The sequence below is a fragment of the Lissotriton vulgaris genome, chromosome 2_1 (assembly GCF_964263255.1).
Source record: "Lissotriton vulgaris chromosome 2_1, aLisVul1.2, whole genome shotgun sequence".
NCBI lineage: Eukaryota > Metazoa > Chordata > Amphibia > Caudata > Salamandridae > Lissotriton > Lissotriton vulgaris.
The window spans coordinates 1,682,143,567-1,682,165,800 of NC_141687.1; the positions used below are offsets into that span (position 1 = coordinate 1,682,143,567).

Here is a 22,234-nt window from a genome sequence, read left to right on the forward strand (position 1 = left end):
AGGACCGTTCGGTGAACCACCAATGGCCAATTTTGTGTGTTCCCCATTAGGGGTAGTTCCCAAGAAGGAGCCGGGAGAATTCAGGCTCATTCATTATTTATCTGCACCAAGGGGGGGCTTCCGTTAATGAGGCGATTGATGCAGACATTTTCAGTGTGAGGTATGCATCATTCGATGACGCAGTGGTAATGTTGAATCGCCTAGGCCCCGGTACATTGTTAGCAAAATCAGATATTGAATCCGCATTTAGGTTGCTTCCGGTGCATACCCAGGATCAACACTTGTTGGGTTTTGCATTTCAGGGGAAGTACTACATGGATATGTGCATGCCGATGGGTTGTTAAATTTCATGTGCCTATTTTGAAATGTTTAGCTCATTTTTGTAATGGGTATTCTCGAAGGCCTAAGGGCACCAACATGTGATGCATTATCTCGATGATTTCCTGTTTCTCGGCCCAGCGGGCTCTCGGGACTGTGCACGGGCATTGCAGGATTTCTGCATGCTCATGCAGGGTTTCGGGGTACCGTTGGCGCCAGGTAAGACGGTGGGTCCAACAACCTCCCTGGAGTTTCTGGGTATCGAACTAGACTCCGTGGAGGGTTGCTTCCGCTTGCTAGAGGAGAAGATCGCCAAATTCAGGGCCTCCTTGTTGCAATGTTTCCGGAACAACAAAGTGACACTGCACCAACTACAGCAAACAGTGGGTCAGCTTAACTTTGCATTGAGGGTTATGCCGATGGCTCGCCCTTTCTCACGATCCATTGCCCAGGCCTTGGTTGGCCTTAAGGAAGGGCACCATCGCACGAGACTGTCGGCAGTGGTTCGCCAGGACATGCTCATTTGGCTGGCATTCTTGGCGGATTTCAACGGCCGAGTAGTCTGGAGCAAAGCCCCGGCCTCGTCAGCGGAATTAGGTTTATGGACCGACTCTGCGGGCAGTGTGGTGTTTGGCGCGATCCTTGGTAACCGTGGGTCGGCCCAGAAATGGCCAGCATGGTGGGAAACAAGCGGTTTGACAAGCAACATTGGTTTTCTAGAGCTATTCCCCATCTGGGTAGCGCTGTCAGCCTGGCCAGAAGAGTTCCGAAACCGCTCGGTGGTATTTTGGTCCGATAACATGACTGTGGTTGAGTGCATTAACCAGCAGGTAGCACGCTGCAAGTGGATATTGCGATTGTTGAAAGAAATTGTGTTGAAATGCTTGAGACTAAATGTACAATTCAGGGCAAAACAAAAAGGGCAGCTGATGCGCTCTCTCGTTTCAAAATGCAGGCTTTCAGGGATTGTTTACCCTCAGCGGAGCTAGTGGCAGCGCCTTTTCCCGAAGCATTATGGCAAATCGGTGCCCCAGACTACAAAACCTCATGGCAGCCAGTTTAGCGCCCAGGACAAGGAAAGCTTATGAAGGGGCATTCCACTCGTACTGCGCCTTTTTGGGCCCTGCATGGGAGCATAGATGGGGTCAGGAGGGGTCCTTTACCCAATTTTTAGTGGCACTTCATGAGGAGGGCCGGTCGGTGGCAACCGCCAGTCGATATAAGGCCACCATATCGTTTATGGCTCAGCTCCTAGGGATCAGGGACCCGACGGACTCCTTTATAGTCAGAAAGGCGCTGCGCGGCTGGCGGCGCCAAGAGGGTCGCAAAAAGGATACCAGGCACCCGATAGGATTTGACAGATTGACCTCCTTGTTGGCTAAACTGAAGGAGACATGCTCCTCACCTAGTGAGGTCGTCCTATTCCGGGCAGCATTTGCGTTGGCCTTCTATGGGGCCCTGCGGGTAAGCAAACTAGTGGCTGCCAACAAAAGGGATACCAAAGGGGGTCTGCACAGGGACCACACGCAAGTGAGGGGGGATTCCCTGCTGATCACGATAGCCAGGTCAAAGACAGACCAGGAGGCCCAGGGGAATAGCAATGTGTTGCAGCGCGCTCCAGGTAGTCCCTGTTGTCCAGTGAGGCATGTTAAGGCATACCTAAAACAAAGGTTGATGACGTGGGGGGGGGGCCTTGCTGCGACATGCTGACGGCACCCCGTTAACAAAGTTTCAGTTACAGAGGGTGCTGGCAATCACGATTGCAGCTGCGGGCTTGAACCCGAGTGATTTTGGGACTCATTCATTCAGGATACAGAAGCAACCGCTGGGGGTCGGCAGGTAGACAATGTTAAACAATTAGGCTGCTAGTCTTCGAATTGTTTCAAACAGTACGTGCGGCTGCACATGTTGTAAGTTACTGAAGAAGTGCACTCACGCTTGTTGTCTTTTGTTTGGATTACAGTTTCACGAGCCTGCGACGCAGGGCGGAAATTGGGACCAGCCCAGTATCAGCTAACCACCACTTCAGGAACAAGGAATGGAAGACGAGTGGTCTGGGTCATGGGCCACTCATACGTGAGGCGTGCCGCGGACATATTCAAGACAGGTGATGCGATCCACACATCTGAGGAATATGGTTTCAGGGTGTCCTTTCATGGGAAGGGCGGCCTGTGTATTGACCGACTGCAAAGTTTTGTGGAAGAATTGTTAGGGCGGCACAGGTCACCGCCATCTGTAGTCATAGTGCACATTGGGGGCAATGACTTGGTAAGGTTGGGCCGACGAGCTTTAATCGAGCACATACTTTCTGAAGTTAGTTGGTTAGCAAAGACGATTCCGGGGTGTACAATAGCTTGGTCACACATGATTCCGAGGAAGCTATGGAGGGGTGAATTGTCCACAACAGCGTTGAACCATTCGGTAAAGAGGGTCAACAATAAAATGGAGAAATTGTTTCGCTCTGCTCATCTTCAAAGCATACCTCATGGGTGCATCTGGGGGGATCACTGTTATTCAGATGATGGGGTACACCTGTCCAGGGTGGGGAATGACTTATTGATAGGAGACATGATAGCTTGGCTAGTGAGATTGAGGATACAAGCCCTGTAGGAGGTGTGGGGGGGCTAGATAGTTGGTCAACTATCTGGCCTGTGGCGGTAAGGTCATGATCGGTGAGCAGTGATTTCAATGTCCCTAGGGGGGGCGCCACCCATTATGGATGGGAGCGCCCGGGGGGGAGGCGGCACCTGGCCCCTCACATGGGGGGCAGCACCCATTACAGATGGGATCGCCCAGGGGGAGACGGCCATAGGCCCCTCCCAGGGGGAGACGGCTATATGCCCCTTCCACAAAATTCCCGGGGGCCGGATATCCGCTCCGGCGGAAGAGAGTGCGGGGAAAGGGAGGAGTCCACGCTGTCCTTCTTACCGATACCCCGCAAGGGAACTCGAACGACCTTAAGATGGCGCAGAGTGAAAGGGGGCCCCCATGACAAGGGAAGTTACAATTGGCTACGAGGGTAAAGTCCTCTGCGGATGCGCCACTCACACGTGAGGGCGGAAATTTGGTGATAGGGATCTGACACCGGTTGAGACCTTGCCGATGGCCCCTAACGATAGGATGTACAAAATTCGTATGCAATGCATTATGTCATGATGTTAGACTCGGTTAGGAAAATCTTTGTATTAGAGATTTGTTATGGTTAGCCTGGATACCTGTCTTCATCAAATGTAATGAAAGTTGAATTTTGTACATGATACATGAAACGTTTTTAATTTAAAGTTTTACATTTTGTTTCATATTTTAATAAATACGGCCGGGGGGGTCGTGAGGCCCCCCTGCCTTCCGAAAATGTTCAAACTGTGTCTGTCTCCTACCATTGGGATTGGTGGTGGAAGGGGTGGCGGGCATCCCGGACCATATGGAAAGGGGACACCACTCGGTCACCCCGAACGTATGGCTGGGGGCCCCGATCCCCCGGGAAACCTTTGCGGGCGGGGGGCGTGTCCCGGCCGGTATGCCCATAGCGGCGCGGTTGGAGGACGCCCCCGCCACCTAAAAGGGTTGTCCTAACACCCGCCCGGAAGTCCGTGCACCTCTGGGTGGGATGGGGACGCTGCCCCGCCTTCCCGCTGCAAGATAAAAGGCGCGGGAATCCAGGCAAGTGTCCTCTTGTTCCTGCGCTCTGAAGGCTGCCCCACTCATCGCTCGTGAGTCCTCAAGGGAACAAGCTGCAGTTTTTTGACCCACCCACCAGCCCCTGTTGCAGAAGTTTGGGAGTAAACAAAGTTCTAAGTCGCAATTTGATTGTAATGAATAAACGTCTTGTTGGAATCGTTGCTCTCATCTTAAATCGATGCCAAGAGTATGCATGCAATTGAATACTTGCCTATAGGCCTTTTTTCCTTTGTAGAAATGTAATGGAATGTATGCAATAAAAAACGTTCTCTGCTATAGGACCTTTTTTCCTTTATAGCAATGTTTATAGTTCATTGGATATACCTAGATGTAATTTAAGATTAAGCATAGGCTTTTTCCCCCTAGTAGGTAACAAACTGTCGTATTTATTTAGTCTTCGGTCGGGCGCTAAGGTCATGATCGGTGAGCAGTGATTTCAAGGTCCCTAGGGGGGCGCCACCCATTATGGATGGGAGCGTCCGGGGGAGGCGGCCATTGGCCCCTCCCATGGGGGGCAGCACCCATTACAGATGGGATTGCCCAGGGGGAGACGGCCATAGGCCCCTCCCAGGGGGAGACGGCTATATGCCCCTCCCACGAATTTCCCGGGGGCCGGATATCCGCTCCGGCAGAAGAGAGTGCGGGGAAAGGGGGGTTTCCACGCTGTCCTTCTTACGGATACCCCGCACGGGAACTCGGATGACCTTAAGATGGTGCCGAGTGAAAGGGGGCCCCCATGACAAGGGTAGTTACAGTTGGCTACATGGGTAAACTCCTCTGCGCATGCGCCACTCACACGTGAGGGCGGAAATTTGGTGATAGGGATCTGACACCGGTTAAGACCTTGCCGTTGGCCCCTAACGATAGGATGTACAAAATTCGTATGCAATGCATTATATCATGATATTAGACGCAGTTAGGAAAATCTTTGTATTAGAGATTTGTTAAGGTTAGCCGGGATACCTGTCTTCATCAAATGTAATGAAAGTTGTACATGATACATGAAATGTTTTTAATTTAAAGTTTAAAATTTTGTTTCATATTTTAATAAATACGGCCGGGGGGGTCGTGAGGCCCCCCTGCCTTCCAAAAGTTCAAACTGTGTCTGTCTTCTACCATTGGGATTGGTGGTGGAAGGGGTGGCGGGCATCCCGGACCATACTGCAATACCCTTCAAAAGAAAATAATGACCATAGGGACTTAAAAGAAACCCCTCAAGACTATAATGGTTTTTAAATCGTGATCTGGAATATTTCCGGGTGGCGGCAGAGGATGTCATCCCTAGGCTGGAAGGAATCCATCTCCGGGTTTGACATCCTCTGCTTACAGGAGACCTGGTCCATGACAGATATCCATTTTGACGGCTTTGTGTCATACAATTGCTTAGCGCAAGAATCTTCCATGGGTAGTGCAAAAGGTGGGCTGGTAATTTTACTGTCTGCGCACTTCCCTGTACGCATGAGATCCCATTCCACCGTAGGTTCACACTCACAAACACTTAGGTTGGAACATAGAGGGGGTCGGGATACTTTGTTAATCAATCACTACAAAAACATGTTCGACCCTACGAGTACCCTTGTTGTAGATGACCTCGAGTCAGCTGTAAATAAAATCTGTAGAGACATCCATAAACCATGAGATATCATCTGGGGGGGATTTTAATATTAGAACCTGTCCCTATTCATATACTAATGTATGTGGGTTTGACTGGGATAATGGGGAGAATCAGGCTCATTTTACCCACACTTCTTATGGTGACTTCCTTAACACCCTCCTGTTAAATTTTGACCTGGTCATCTACCAACCTGCTATGGATAAAGAGGGTAATTTTGCCCCGACGTTCATTGGGAGGAACTCAGCCTCCGTCATTGACCATCTGTTGATATCGGCATATATTGGCCCTTTCTGTACAGTCCCTATCATCGTGGATTTTGGAACTAGTGATCACAATGCCATTACTATGTCAATTCTCATCTGGGGTTCTATGACCCGTTTTAATGGTAGGATTGTTGATGAGAAAACCCCCTGCAGGCAAAATGCCATTTGGATCAAATGATGTGGGGACAACTCCGATAAACTATTGCGGAAAATTGTGGGAGCAGGCTCCGAAGTGTTACTCCATTGTCTTGAAGTTGATGCCGCCCCAAGATGCATTATAGACGATTTCGAGAAACTTGGCGATATAATTAAAAAGTCCCTCACCACCTCTAAGGGTATAACCAAGCGGGCCACTCTAGGTTGGTTTGACAGAGCCTGTACGTCCTCGTTACAAGATCTTAAGAGGGCACTGTCCAACCACCCTAGAGATAGGGATGCTGTAACACTTCTCAGGGCTACTTATAAACTTCAGTTGAACCGTAGGAAACAGGAACTCAGGGAACAAGCCTGGGCGGACTTGACAAAGGCGGCAGAACTGCAGGACAGTAAGTTATTCTGGAGTACTGTCAACAGCCCTTTCCTCCAAAAGGAGGAATTCCCAGTTTTAACTGCCCAGGTTAGTGAAGATAGCTGGGTCCAATACTTTACAGGTATTTTTGACCCAGCATGTTTGGTTCGGGATAGTCTTTGTGCTAATACTACCAGATTTATTCAACCCCTGGGGATTACACTCCAAGAAGTAGATAAAGCCATCCAAAACAGCAAAGGGAGGAAGGCTCCAGGACCGGAGGGCGTACCGGTCGACCTATATAAAACTGACATTGCCCTCCGGAGCCCCCTACTGACACAGGTGTTTAATGCCTCCGTCAATGATACTACTCCCTCTACCTGGAGTGAATCTATAATCCTGCCAATTTATAAGAAGGGAGATAGAGTAGAGGCCAAGAACTACTGCCCGGTCTCCCTCCTGGATTCCTTGTTAAAAATCATGAGCAGAGTTCTATTGCTACGTCTGGAGGAATGGGTTGAAGTCAATAATATCCTTGCGGTCTCCCAATACGATTTTAGGAAGGGTCTCGGCATTATTGAGCAGTGTATTAATTTAGATCTTTTTATAGGAAAATACACCAAAGCTAAACACGGTTCTTTATTCCTTTGTTTTGCAGACCTCTCTAGTGCCTTCAATCTGGTCGACCATACTCTGTTGTCGTCAACCCTACTCGAAATGGGAGCACCGGCTGCGATAATCCACTTCCTGGCTAGACTTTATAGCAAGCTATCTGCCCAGATTCACTATGGATATGGGGGGGAATGCACGAGGAAGATTAGGGTTAAATCTGGCATTAGGCTGGGTTGTGTCTTGGCCCGCTACTCTTCTCCCTTTTTATAAACTCCATGGAGTCCGACCTGAAGAATGTCCAAGCTGATGCTCCCCAAGTCGAGGGACAGCCAATCCCGGTACCGCTTTATGCAGATGACACAGTCTTACTTTCAAGAACTCCCAAAGGTCTCCAGAAACTCATGAACCATTTTTATGATTTTATACAGGGGAAGAAATTAAAAATCAATAACTCTAAAACTTTTATCATGGCTTGCGGGAAAAAGGTGAACCAACTTAAATCATTCCATTTTAAGGAAAATCGAATCGAGGTTGTGAACAATTTCTGTTATCTGGGTATAACCTTTAGCAATAGTGGGTCTTGGGCCCTGGAACTACTCAATGTCAAGGCTAAGATGGGCAAGGGTTCCTCAGGTGTATTTCGTTTTGTTGCTAAACTAGGCAGTCGTCGCATCCATGACATGTTGAATGTTTATCGGCACAGGTGTGCTTCAATTGCCCTTTATGGCTCAGGGGTTTGGGGACACTGGATCCAAGGGGACCTGCAAGTTGCTGAAAATATATTTCTCAAAAGACTCCTTTGCCTCCCACCGTCCGCATCTACCGAACTGATCCACAAAGAGTTAGGGCTGGATTATTTAACCGACCTAACAGGATTGAGACCCCTTATGGCTTGGAGGTCTATTTGGTCCAAAGCTGAAACTGGTTTTACCAGGCGAATAATTCAAGACTGTTTACGCCTGGACAACGCCCGCCAGATCCTGTGGTTAAACTATGTCTTAACATCCTTTAAGGAATTTTTTGACCTGGATGTCCATGGTGACCCCTCATGTGCCATTGATTTATCGAAGCAGGAGGTTAAAAGAGTTTTCCTGGGGCATAAATATAACAGGCGTAAAGAACAATGTAGCCACTATTCAACTCATGTTTACTATTTTTCCAACAAGGAGGAAGGGTATGGCATGCCTATGTATATAAAAGTTATCACCAGACAGTCTCATCAGTACGTACTTACAAGGCTGAGATTAGGCTGAGATTAGGCATTGAACATAACCTGGTGGCATTCCCGAGGATGAAAATCTATACTTCCACTCCTTGTCCGTGTGATGGAACCACCAAACAAAGCCTGCTGCACTTTATGCTAATATGCCCACTGTATAAGCATCTTCGTATTTATTACCTCAAACCATTATTTAAGAAATACTCTGTGTTCACAACTGTCAATGCCATGAGATTTCTTTATGCACTTGCCACCCCAGATATTTGTTTTTTCACCGCAACCTTCATTTTAAAATCGGTATCTGCTAGAAAATGTTTTTTTTTTTAATACTGTGCCAGTCTAATCTAGTTGCTGCTATGTCCATGGTCTTGCCCCTACCTGAGTTGTACCAATTTTTTTTACCGTAATTCTTTTATTCTGTAACAACTCTTATGTGTCATTTTTTTAATCTGTATGCTTTTATGATTGTTTTTATGAATAATCGAATAAAGTTTAAGAACTGAACTGACTCTAATGGTAAATTAAATAAAATTATTTAAAATAGTTCAAAATATAACTAAATATGTCTTTTTTAAAATCAATCCTAAAATAAAACATGTAATATTTGGAATTTATGAACTATTGTGACACTCAAATTTACTAAAATATAAGTAAAATATTTCAATTTCATTTTTTATCTCACCTTTTATTAAAAAACTGTATTTCTTACTTTGGGCGATTTTGTTTGTAATTTAAAGTTCAAAATGTATTTTTTTATTTAATTAATATATTTTCAAATTAATCACAGATTTTATTAAAAAATAGGTTTATAGTGTTGGAGCATTTTTTTGTGTTCTACATGTACAATAGATATATAAAATTATTGTACATTAAATAAACTTTTTTTGTACTGATGCATATACTCTTCCATGAGCAGACTTAACATTCGGGATAAAGATCTACCAATATTAAAGTATAGGGAAAATCTACAAACTTCATAACACATGTCTACAAATATTTTTATGTCTAATAAATTCTTTTTATTGATTGAAGGTTATCAGCCAAAGAACACAAACAAAATATGCAAGTGGGCATTAAGCCCTACACACAGCATTGTATCCACAGTAGATATATTACAGCGTTTTAACTTAATGGTGGGTCACAAGTTAACAAACAGGTTACATATTCTTGGTGTCATCACAGAACAGCGATGGAATTGAGTCAAGGATGCTATATTTTGACATATTGTTTGTGCACCCCGCAAGCCTTATATAATAGATCTTCAAGTTTGGCACATTGATCCTATACCCCTGGTCCATGCTGCAATGGATGGAACTTGTATATCCCACCACTGGTGCAATATGCCTCTCTTCGCAATCAGGGTAGGACCGGGATACAAAAAGGCTTGGGCTTCAAAATATAAGTAGCCCTCATTAGCGACCAAAATAGCTACAAAAGTGGCGCATATTTGCAAATCAGGACAGTTTGAACTTGTAAAGACACGCTGTATGTGTGTTTTGCAAGGAATGGAAGACTACATGCATTTGTGTTGGCTGAAGGCAATCTTTGTGGTAGTATCAGGGAAACCAACAGAACATGCTTGCCATCAGGCAATTAAACCTTCCCAGAAACTGCCAAACAACAGCCCACACACTGACTTCTCAGACGAGCCCATCGGGCAATGCCTGATTTCCCTAGAGTCAAGCAAAAAGAGCAAACTAATAACGTATTGGGAGCTTGGGTATTTAACTCTGGAAAGGTAAACTGCAGACAAGGGGAACCTTTGGGCCCAAGTACACAATATGACATTTTATTTAGGATGCACAGATAGTAGCATATAGAATCAATTGTGAAATTTTCATTTGCACTAGGGCTCTATTGGTTTATGACACTGGTGGTTGCTTTTACCCCTCACACAGGAATTCTGAGTACGTTTTCAGTAGCTTTTTTGGTGAATCGGTATTTGTTTCCCATCTGAATGAATAAAACACTTTATAAACAGTGGTGTTTAGTTGTGTTTCAGATATTCCATTATTGACTTTTATGGTTTAGACAGGCAATGTTTTCTTTCTTGTAACATTCATATTCTTTAAATGTTGATTGGCTTTGTTGGGGTCATTCTTACCTCCATGCCTAAGTCTTACTTGACCTGAAGATGGTCTCACAGAATGATACCACTTGAGAAGCAAACCTCAACACTAACCCCACTGCACTTAAGATCTTTTAATGATGAGATCTTTTGATCTCATCATCAACATTGATTGTATTCTTCATGATGGATGGACATTTATTTAACATCAATCATTTGAAGAGTGGACTCTTATACATTGACAAACTAAATCATGGAATGTAAAATACAACTTGTAAAGTGAATTGTCTGTGTATACTTAGATATTATTGTATCTCAACCCCCTGCTGTTTGATTTATAAATACAATTTTCTTTATGATTTAATCTATTGATGGGCTTGTCTTTTCTTTGAATTGTTTCACTGGCTTTATTCTCCTTTTTTTCTAAAATGTTGCATTTGAATGACTTATTTGTATTCTAGATGCTACTAATTGGGTCTCCTAAATATAATTTCAGATTGTGTACTTGAGAGTAAATGTTGCGCTTGTCAGCAGTTTACTCTGATTACCGTATACGCTAGTCTAACCCTGTTCACAACAAAGTAGTGTGTGACAACCAGGGTGCAGACACCCAAATTGTCTATAAATTCAGGAGGGCGATTTTGAAGTCCAAGTCAAAGAGTCTGATTACAACATTTTCCAATCCTATATTTATAGTAAGCTAACATCTACGATCAATCAACACTACATCATCATACAGTATGTAAAAAGTACCAGGTGCAGATTTACACAGTGAAAATCGCGTGATTCCCACTGTCTGTGGTAGCCATGTGCTCTGCCAAAGGGGAATAATTGCAGATATTGTGTTGTACCTTTTAAAGTGCTTGAACGCTGCCTGCCAGGAACTGATGGGAAGCCTAGAGATGGTAAATATGGATTTTGGAATCCCATTAACCAAATCCAATTCCAGCTGACTGGAAGGGTCTCCTTTGTCTCTATTTTGCCAAACATTAAGTTTAACCATCCAGGAGGTCCAATAATACATTTTGAAGTTGGTCCAAACATACAAAGAATTGTACATTGATGGTGTTATTTTTCAAATGATACACATAAAGTTTTACTCACCCAGATGTAAGGTGTTAATATGGGCTTGTAGGTCTCAAAATGAAGGAGGAAATATGAAGAGGTAATGTTGCAAGACATATAGTAAAAGAGGAAGGGAGATCATTTTGGGAAGCGTGGCATGACAGGCCATGGTAAGAGGCAATGATGCGCAGGCTTTAAGGTAATTTTTGACTTTGATAAGAAGTGGTGTTATGGTTCCAATACCTTTTTTCGGGTTATGTTATTGTCATAGCCACATAATGGAATTAACTGTCCCTCACTTGAAGTCTAATTCACAAGGATCTCACTGGCAAGTTTCCCCTTATTGGTGTCATTGAGGATGGATTTCCCCTAGTTTATCCTAAGCTTAGATGCTTCTCTATAGATTTATAGAATTTCAATAAGACGAGGAATTGTTACGCAGGTCTGTTGTAACTAAAAATTCATATTTTCAGACAGATTGGGTTATTCTATCTGCATGTCCTCCCTACCATCGGGCATCCACCTGATATTCAGACATTTCACCACATAGAAAACACCAACTCACTTATGATACCCGTATTTACCATGAGTTGATTGTTGATTTTTTTTATGAGGGGGGCCCCCATAGCCTACCCCCCTTCCTAGCTTGCTCAAAGTCATTTCACCACCTTCAACTGCTGCGCTGTTTGCTTGGTTTCTGCTGTGCAGGTGGCTAAATGTCCATCTGCTAGTTTCAATCAGCCGTAGAAAACGGGGAATTGCATCCATCACAGAACTGCATCATAAATAGGCAGCGCACTGTATCAGAAGCACAGTCTATGACCACCAAAAGGGGGATATTGCCCCCTGTAAAAATGTCTGCATGGTCTAGGGTCACATATAGGTGTCGTTGACAATGCCTAGAGGTTCTATTAAGCATAAGACCATTTTGGTCTTCATGGACAAGAAGGCGCAAAGTTTTAACTAGGTGAGTAGCCAATATGTTAGCAAGGATTTTTGATTGAATATTATTCAATGAAATTAAGGCATAAGAAGCACATTCCTCACAAAGTTTACCTGGTTAAAAGAAAGCTGTTAACGTTCCACCCCTTACATAATGAGGTAAAGATCTTTGCTTGTGAGTGCCATTGTACAGAGATTCTAAATGAGGGATGAGTAGGTAGGAGTGTTATATTTCTTAAAGAGCTCCAGATAGGATTGAAATGATGATTAAAACATTGTTTTTTGATAAATTGTTGCCCATTTATTTCAATTGTGAAAAATGCCTACAGCTTACAAAATGAATGAACATAATAAATGGGAGCCCAAAACTGAACATTGGCAATATCAAGACATATTATCACCCCACAAATATTCCTTGTAGACCTCAATTTAACACATATACACAGTGCTGTTCTATGAATCTTGCTGTGTCTTGGCATATGCACAGTGCTAAGTGGAAAGCTTGAAAACAAGATGCAACAATGTGTTCTTTGAACCAATAAATAAAGTAAAGGTGGAAGTTTTCTTTTTTTCTTTTTTGTCAAAGCTTAGCAGTCATTCCTGATGCCCATGTGTAATGGGTGTGTTAGGGAGTCGTACCAACACCGGGCCAGAGTGGGTATGGCGTTATGTAGGTGATATCACATTTGTTACTATTTGCAATCACTTACCCTTCCTTCATGAAGTAGTTGGTGTATACAGGGTCGGTGGGGTCTGTGGATGAGAATGGACTTGCCCAGAAAGAGTTGATCATTAGTATAAACCGGTCTGGGTCTAAATCCTTTGCCTCAATCAGTACATAGAGGGGTGTGCTGGTGGAGACGCTGTCCGAACCCATTAGTGGGCTTGTGAAATCTGAATACTTGTACACAGCAATGTCCACTGTGGTCCGTCCAACACTGTCAACCTCAATAACAACTTCACTGTTAGGAGAAGAAAGAGTGAAAGGTCAATTAATACATGTATCTAAACAGTGGAGTCTGCAGTACCCACTGAGCTGGACCAACCCAGCAGAAAAGCATTTTATGCATATCTAATTGAGGAGTTCCAGCATATTGAACTCTACACCAAACCCATCAACAGTTCAGTGGTCTGAATAGTTTGAAGTTAAATATAGTGGATTTAAATATCAAAGGTAAGAATGCAGTTTTTTAGGTATTTAACGCTGTTTTTTAATATAGTTGTATATTATAATTTTTTAATATAGTCATATAAAATATTAAACATGAAATGTAATTAGTGGTTGTTAAGCAAGGAGTGCTCTCTTGGATTTGAAGGAATTAGGGTGGGAAGTGTTATGATATGTAAACTATTATTATTAGTTTTTAGTTACTTTTTTGTTACTTAATTACTTATGTGATAAATATTTATGTAAATTCATTATGTGCAATTTTATTAATTGATTATTATGTTAATTTGTTGATTTGTGTACTATTTATTAAAAGGTGTTAATTAATTCTGCATTTATCATTTGTTATAATGTCAATTTCTTTATTTAATTATTGTAACAATCATGTTTCCTTATTTTACATTTTGTTTTGATCAATTTTAATTGTTTGATGTTGAGTGTGTATTTAAACAAGAAACGAGTGTCCTCTGTTGTTTGAGGGACCACAAACAGAAGCAGAAGAACAAAACACTGGCCTCACTTAGGTCAGTTAAGAAAGCCCTCACTCACCACCTAGTGGTGACATGCTCCATCATTGGGCCCTACTAAAGAGGCCGAGTGCCTCTTTAGTGTGCTTCGATGCCAGAATTACTGCGGAACAGGTTTTGTGAGTTCGGGCGTGCAGTGAAAGTAAATTATTTTATGGTGAGGGGATTTAAAAATGTCTTAAGTGTATCCAAACAATATTTAATATCAGATCAGTAGGACATATATTTAAAATTAGATGGCAGAAAGTAGTCCAAAATTAATTGTGTGATTATTTCCAAAGTTAGTTATATGTCAGTCATCATGTTTCTGCCTTTGAAACGGTGTAAAGTTACCAGGCATTCATCAGGACTAAAAATGGTGTACTAAACCCTGGCGGTATGGGCACGCTAAGGCCCACCCTGACCTAGGGACGTGAAAAGTGAAAATGGTGAAAAAAAGTGCAAAAGGGAAGAGAATTCTCTTTTAAGTTACTCCTGGTTTAGGAGGCTTACAAGGTTAGGTTTCAGCACTTTTATGGTGTGTTCATGGTACACCATGGGTCACGGGAGGGGGGTGGTAGCGTAATTGGCACACCGCCCTCGACGCTAGGCACCCTCTGTATACCTGCGATACCCTCTGACCGGACCCCGATGATGTTGAGTGTGCTCATATTTTAAGGTGAGAAGTGTTTTATTTGAAACATTGTAACTGTTTTTGTAGTTTCTTTGTAATATAACATTTGTATTTTATTAATTTAGCTTTATTTGTTTATTTTTAATAAGTATGTTTAATAGGATTGGAAATTGTAAATCTGGTCCCTCTAAAGTGTAACACTTTCCCTACTTTTATTTACACTAGAGTGGGAATATGAATGCTGATCTCTCCAAAATGCAAAACGTTTCTTACTGTTGTTCAGACTTGGGTTGGAATAATAAATATGGCCCCTCCAGAGTCCAGCAGATTCCCTACCTCTGCTTACATTGTGAGTGGGAATAGCAAATGTGACCCCTCCATAAATTGAAGTGGGAATGGTACTTCTGACCCCTTCAAAGTCGAGCCTGTGGCCTGTTGTTGCTAAGGTTGGAATGTGAATAATAAATCGTACACCTCCAGAGTCCGGTATATTCCCACATTAGGTTACGCGGGGGGAGGAGCTAGTAACTGATCCCACCAATGTCTAACACTTCCCCTGCTTTTGCTCAGATTGGAGTTGAAGTAGTAAATTATACTGCTCCAAAGTGCAGCACTTTTCCTACTGCCTCTGAGATTGGAGTGGGAACAGTAAATCTGACCTTTCCACATAGGAACACTTCCCCTACTTTTGCTAAAGTTGGATTGGGAATAGTAAATCTGACCTGTCCAAAGCCCAACACTTTGCCTATTTTAGTTTACATTGCAATGGGTAGAGGAATTCTGAGCAGTTCAATTCCCAACACTTTCCCTACTATTGTTCAGATTGTAGTAAGAATAGTAAATCTGGCTGCTCCAAAGTCCTACACTTTTACTATTCTTGCTGATATTGGACTGGAAATAGTAAATCTGACACCTACAAAGGCCAACTCATTTCTAAATGCACTGTATGTTGGACAAGAGGAGAAAAACTAGCCCCTTCAAAGTCCAACACTTTCTCTACTTTTTATGTAGGAGTGGGAATAGCAAATCTAATTCCTTCAAAGTATAAAATGTGCCTACTATTGCTGAGGTAGGAGTGGTATACTTTTCATTTTTTTTAGAATATATTTTTTAAATCCTTTTGATTCATTTACTAAACTGAATGATGTGTAATTTCTTATTTATTTTACTATTTGGGAATATTACTGTTTTCATTTTAGTTTTATATAATTTTATATATTTTTGGGTTTCTTTATATTATATATTTTTTTATTACACATAAAATATTTTATGAAGTAATGTGTTAATATTCAATAATTATATGTTTTTAAATTTTATTTTATAACAATGCATTTTAACTATATTTATTTTTTATTATATTATTGTTTTCACCTTAATATCTAAATGTAATTAAATATAATGCTATGTATATATATGCACATTGGGGGCCCGCAATGGGTCCCCGGAACATGTCTCCACATGCCTTTTCATGGAGGTTCCACCGCTGCGGAAAGGTGGCTACTGCCGGCACATAATCGTGCCAGTGGTGTTTAGCCCTGATCCGCAACAATTGTAGCAGTCCAGCTCCGCCCGCCAGGCAAGAGGGCGGACTGCAACCGGCAGAAAAGTGGCGGCCAGAAAATCACACAGCTGCGTTTGTGACCGCGATGCTAATCGGACCAGCGGTGTTAATCGGACCAGTGTTGTTCAGGGTTTTGATCGCGGGCGGATGGCCACCGCCGGTATGGCGGTTCCCACTGCTGGACCGGCGGCAGCTATCCGCCTGCCATCCTAATAGCCCCCATAGTATGTAAACACAATATTTTGGTTCTTAATATTTTTTCACAATATTTATCACTATATTCGTGTTGTCAATATTATGTCTTACAAGTGTCAGTTGGTGACCGGGCACAAGGTAGAACCAATTAGCAATCTCATTGGTAGTGAGGGACAATTTACTGTCACTGATGTCTGATTATTGATTGGTTTAGAGGCAGACAATGTAATGTGGTTTACGCTATTCCAAACTGGTGCATAAACTGTTACTTTTTTGGCATCTGTAAAATCAGGTAAGCACTTTGGATTGACAGATAAATATGCCTTTAAATATAGATTGCCACCCACACAAACGGAGCCCCTCACTCAGCCTCTTACTTGGACATTTTCTAATTCTTCCTTAGCCTATCCCTTGGTTACTTGTTAAGTGCAGCTAGACATCTGAAGTACTCACGGAAGAGACGTTACCATCATGGCATCCAGAGAAGTGACATCTACATTCAAAGGATAGGCACATTTGAATTTGAGACCTGTGCTGTCCTGCAGGAGGATGTTGGCGTACACATTAGGGACCAGTACAAGCGTGCCGGAGTAGAGAACATGGGTAGCATTACTCTGCAAAAAAATAAATGGTAATGTCTTTAACTTTCAACACAATAACCCCAGTAGGAAAACATAAAGCTCTAGCAAAATCCAACAACAGTAGAGTCTTCAACCTTAGAAAAAAGCAATATTTGTAGAGTTTTCAAACTTGTTTAAAGTCAGAAAAGGGAGAATATTTAACTTCCTATAGGAGTATCACCAAAGGACTGACTTAAAAGTATGAGTTGGAAAGAGTTCACTATTTAACTAAAAGATCAATGAAAGATTCTTTCAATTTTATTTAAATACTCTATACAAGATTCGTTTTCAACCTTCTATCAAAAAAGTACTAAAAAATCAATAGAAAAGACTTTAACATTTCATACAAACATCGCTGCAAGAGTTGACAACCCACTTACTGAAGATTACTTTAAAACATTTTACTGTTGAGAAAAAATGTCAGCGAAACATCATTGGAAGTGCTTTCAACCTTTATCAAAGTGATCAACGGAAGAATCATCAACATTCTACAAATACATAAATAAGGGAGTCTTCATTCTTCCCCAAAAAGGAGAAATTGAAGAATTAGCTGTTATTCACTAAAACATTTATCAAATACTTCTCAAATTAAGAAAAAAGCATTGCGAGTTGCAAACTTCAGAGTTTCATAAAAATCGTTACCGGTAAGTTATCCACACTTTTACAAACACCCTGTTTGACCAATGCAGAGGTTTTGTAACTTGGTCCCACTCCAGGATACCAAACTATTGTCAAAGCGTTGACTCGCATCAACATAGGGAGAAATAGAGGGGCAGATTTATATTGGTAATGCGCCACGTTTGCGTCACGCAACTGCGGCGTAAACGTGGCGCATCCCTGTGACCAATTTACAATGTGACGCATCTAGGCAGATGCGTCACGTTGTGAAGCCCTGCGCCACATGTGGGCGTTCCGGCGCAGGGTGGGCGTTCCGGGGCAGGTGCGCCTCGCAAAAGTGGCTGAGTGAAATCTATAAGATTTCACTCAGTCACTTACAGGCCAATGCTGCGTCAAAACCCTGCGCCTGCTTGAAGCAGGCGTAAGGCTTGAGGCAGCATTGGACAGATAGGGCACCCCTGAGCCTTGCTGGAGCTGGGTTGCGCTTGCGACGCAACTCCAGCAATGCGCCACCTCTGTGCCGTTTTTGCACCATGGGTGGCGGAGCTGCGACGCAAAATAACTGTTGCATCCCTGGGGATGCGCCAGTTATCATAAATCTTCCGCATAGAGTTGGACACACACAAAGCCACAGCCTATTTTGACAAGACACCACCAATAAGAATGTTTGAAATGTGAGAAGCGAAAGGTTTAATGAGAAGGTTTAATGTTCGGGGTTTGTCTACTATGCCTGTATGTGGGTTGGGGAGATGGAATCTTTGCTGGAATAAAACTGTTGCATCATCAAAGCCGAAGAGGGGAAACATAGACATAGGTGAAAGAGATACTAATGAACTACAGAATTTAAAAGGAAATCTACCTAAAATGGAGAAAAAGGAGGAAAATTTTAGCACAAAGGTGAAGAAAGGATACTTTTCTGTAATCAAAGAAGCAAATCGAGAGAAAATGTGTGTTTATGAAGAGAAAAGTATGTGAGTGGAACTATTATGGCAAAACACAGGGGGATTATACTAATTTCAGGTTACTGTGGGAAAGGGAGACATACAAAGCATTTTAGGAAGAGAAACATACCCATCTGGTAGGGAGAGCTATACTGAACTAGTTGCAAAAGAGGTACATACTTGAATAGTAAGTTAAATCTGTCCCATAATGAAAAACAGATGTAAAGTAATTCTGTCTGATCAAAGTGTTGGTTGTGTAGATCCCCAAATGAACGAAGAAAGGATGTGAGTTGTACTGGGGTTAGAATGAACAAGGCCTCTATTTTGGGATATAGAAAAGGCACAAACTTAAACTGAGTTGTTCAAAAGATCTAACTGAAGAAAAGTACGTGGAAGGTGTAGTAAAATCTCATCTAGAAAAGATATTGAAAAATCAAAATAATGGCACATAAAAATACTTTAGCAGAGCTTGATACATAAAATGAGAAATGCTCCAAAGACACAAAAAAATATCATTTTCCTTAGTGTTGTTATTCACCGACGTATAGGATTTTGTGAGGTGATGGCCCGAGTCCCAGCTGATTGCTGGCACAGTTAGTGCACTCATGGGGGTTTAGTAATAGCCTAAGAAAGACTGGTGACCTTAAGGTCAATGAATATTGTAATGCTAGTTGTGATGCCCTTAACAAAAGAGGCAAATAATGATAGAATGTTGTCTGACCACACTTCACTTGCTTGAAAAGTAGGGGAAGGGGCTCCCGGTCTTCAGAGTGGTGCATCCTTTGATGCACTTGGGGTGCTATTTTCTTTTATACTCTCATACCTGTAACCTTCAGACAAAAGAGCAACGTGGTTCTTTCAGAGGTTTGATGTAATGCCAGGCCTGGTTGCTTAGTGGAAAAATTCATCCACTGTAGAGGCTTGTGTTCGACCTCATGGTCACACTTTCTAATCCTGCTTGGCCCACTCAGCCTATGATCTTTCTGAGGTCAATAACATGAGTACCATTGAGTTAGGTAAACATAAACATCTGTTATTCAGCAGCAAAATGCCCTTGGGTGAATGTGCACGTTACAAATACACATGTTATGTAAATTATTTGTAACAAGAAGCCCCCTTCATCTAATAACTCAGAAGCCTACACGTGGGTCCCTATTACTAATCGTGTTCTTGCAATGTTTTTCCATGGGAATCTTCGAGAGCTTTCATATAATCAGAAAAATAAATCATTGATTTCAATAAAAATGTATCTTTGTGTTAAGTGAAACAGGCAGGGTGCTCATAATTTATCCTCCAACACAAAAATGAAATCATCATAAGAGGAAATCAGCTTTTCAACAGAATAAGGAGCGATATGTGGCTATAGACCTCAGTGGCTTTTTCAAGTCCCCCATCAGACTTCTTCCTTCCCCTCTCATCAGTCTCTAAACTCTGCCTCCATGCATCCACAAACCCGCAGCTCACCAACAACCTGGCACCATTGTTCTGATTATTATTATTAGTAGTAGTAGTAATAGTATTATATGTAATAATCATTATTTTTATTATTAGTAGTAGTAATAGTATGATCAGTAATATTCATTATTTTTATTAGTAGTGGTAGTAATAGTATTATCTGTAATAATCATTATTTTTATTAGTAGTGAAAATAGCATTATCGGCAATAATAATAATATGTAGTACTAAAAGGAGTAATAATAAATTGTTAGCAGGGAGGAGTCCCGTAGCAGGGCTTTGGAAATCACATCACCTCAAGAGCACCTTAGTTGATCACTGTACAAAACTTTCAAGTGTGCCAATCAGGATCCAAAGGAACAGAGTGGTTGAACAGAAATAGAGGGCGTTTGTGGCAGGCCAATGAGAGAGTAGAATAGGTGCTAACTGAATACCTGTGGTGTCCCTTCTCTAGTTCAAGTCGGGGAAACCGCTGGGTAATCGCTGGCAGAGTATCAGGTGGCTCTGTCTGCAGTCTATGTGCCACAGCACTAGTGGGTCGCAGTGGAGGTTGTCCTGTCATATTTGGAGCAGGATGGCTTATACTTGTATTTCCTGCCCCGGGGGAAAATCGTTATTAACCCTCACAAACAAGGAAAAAGCTACCTGTGCACCTCAGTTTTCAAGAAATTAATTTCTGCTTCTGATAACATAAATAGTTTGTCACACTGGAGCTTTAAACATGGCACCTGCTATGCAAACTTCACTGCAATGATAGGAATTGCTGTGCTGGCAGCTCCCTTCACACCAGTGAGATGTGGATAGTCCTCCACCAGGTTGGCAGAGGTTAAGAACTCAGCCATACAGGGAGGCTGGCATGCTTCAGTCCTAGGGTTAAATACAGTCCTCCATTGTAAATTTGCCATACCTGATTTGCTAAAGGAGCAAGGGCAGGTACTTAGGACTTTAGAAAGTCACCCAGTTGGCAAACGGATGGCAATGAATGCTGTTCAGATGATGTGAAATGGAAAAAAACTACTTTGTGCATTTCTTGCATGATGAAAAACTAGGTATCTGTTCCTTAAAAGTCTAGGAAGCATTAAACATGAAGCCTACATTCAAAGCAGATGGAGTTATGTGAGACAGATTTACTAGTTCTTGAGACTAAAAGACTGAGGTCAACATAAACAGAGAATCCCCAAAAATCAGACCTAAACTCTGAGCCCTGTTAAATTTAAGAGAATTGTGCTTCCAGACTCCCATTACCGATATTAACATGTAGCACTTACCTAATAATTACGTTTGTGCCTTCATTCACTAATTTAATCCTTCACTCATGTGTGTGTACATCAAAGAGCACTTGCGTACCATTACACAACGGAATATTGCACTCATCATGTTGCTCTGTGATGTGTTTTTATTTGTTTAGGTCGCAATACCACAGCAGGACCAATCGGCCTGCGCATCTTTAAAACCTACTAAATAAGGTTGTATACCACACTGTGTAAATATTTCTTTCTTTGTGTAGTACTAATCACCGAGGTCCTGAAGAATTGCCATTATGGCAAGAAACATGTCGACCTGACCAGAGGGTAGTAGATATTTTGCTTTGAAGGGTTCAGGTCATATATCTCCTCTCCCACCCTTTTAATCAAGGGAGTCAACCACGCGAATAAAATACATTGTGGACTGACTCACCTTTTTTAATTCATCTTTCACGCCACGACTAGACTTCCCCTGCCTTCTCACACGCATGCACCATATGGCCGGAACAAAAGATCTCAGATAAAGAGCCCCAGTTTCGGGAGCCCGTCAGACATTGCAGCGTCAGTCTGACGAGGAGCAGAACCCATATGATGAAGCATGACACCTAGTTTACTGGGTGTGTGAGGGTTTTAGTTCCAACAAGGGGATTCCCCCCCTTCCTGCCTTTTTTAGTACACACACTTTGCCTTCTTTCACTCCTCCCGGGGAACTTTGTACCCTTCTTGTGTTACAAGCAGACCTGATGCCCTGACAAGATGCCTGTGTTTTTTCCACTACCCCATTTTCCCTTAATGCTTTGTGCGGTCCTACATACATACTGGTGTCCCTTGAGTGGTTTGGGAAGGATGAGGACTTCCGAATGGCTATTCTAAAACCTTCCTGAAAGCTAAAGAGACAGAGAAGCGAAAAGGAGGAAAATTAAAAGCTGATCACAAAGCATCTCAAGGTTTCCCATTTAACTTGTCAGTTGGTCATCATTCACCTAGCGGAGGCTGTCTGCCTG

At 42.4% G+C, this 22,234-nt stretch overlaps 1 protein-coding gene across 1 annotated transcript in view; it reads right to left on the reverse strand.

Moving 5' to 3' along the window:
- Positions 1-22,234, reverse strand: part of LOC147733087 (uromodulin-like) — a 341,372-nt gene that overhangs the window by 90,156 nt on the left and 228,982 nt on the right. The window contains exons 7-8 of the mRNA XM_086958926.1: positions 16,806-16,966; positions 12,999-13,250 (exon numbers count right to left, since the gene is read on the reverse strand). Of these exons, the coding sequence (XP_086815052.1) occupies positions 12,999-13,250; positions 16,806-16,966 (413 nt within the window). The remainder of the gene's footprint in view (positions 1-12,998; positions 13,251-16,805; positions 16,967-22,234) is intronic.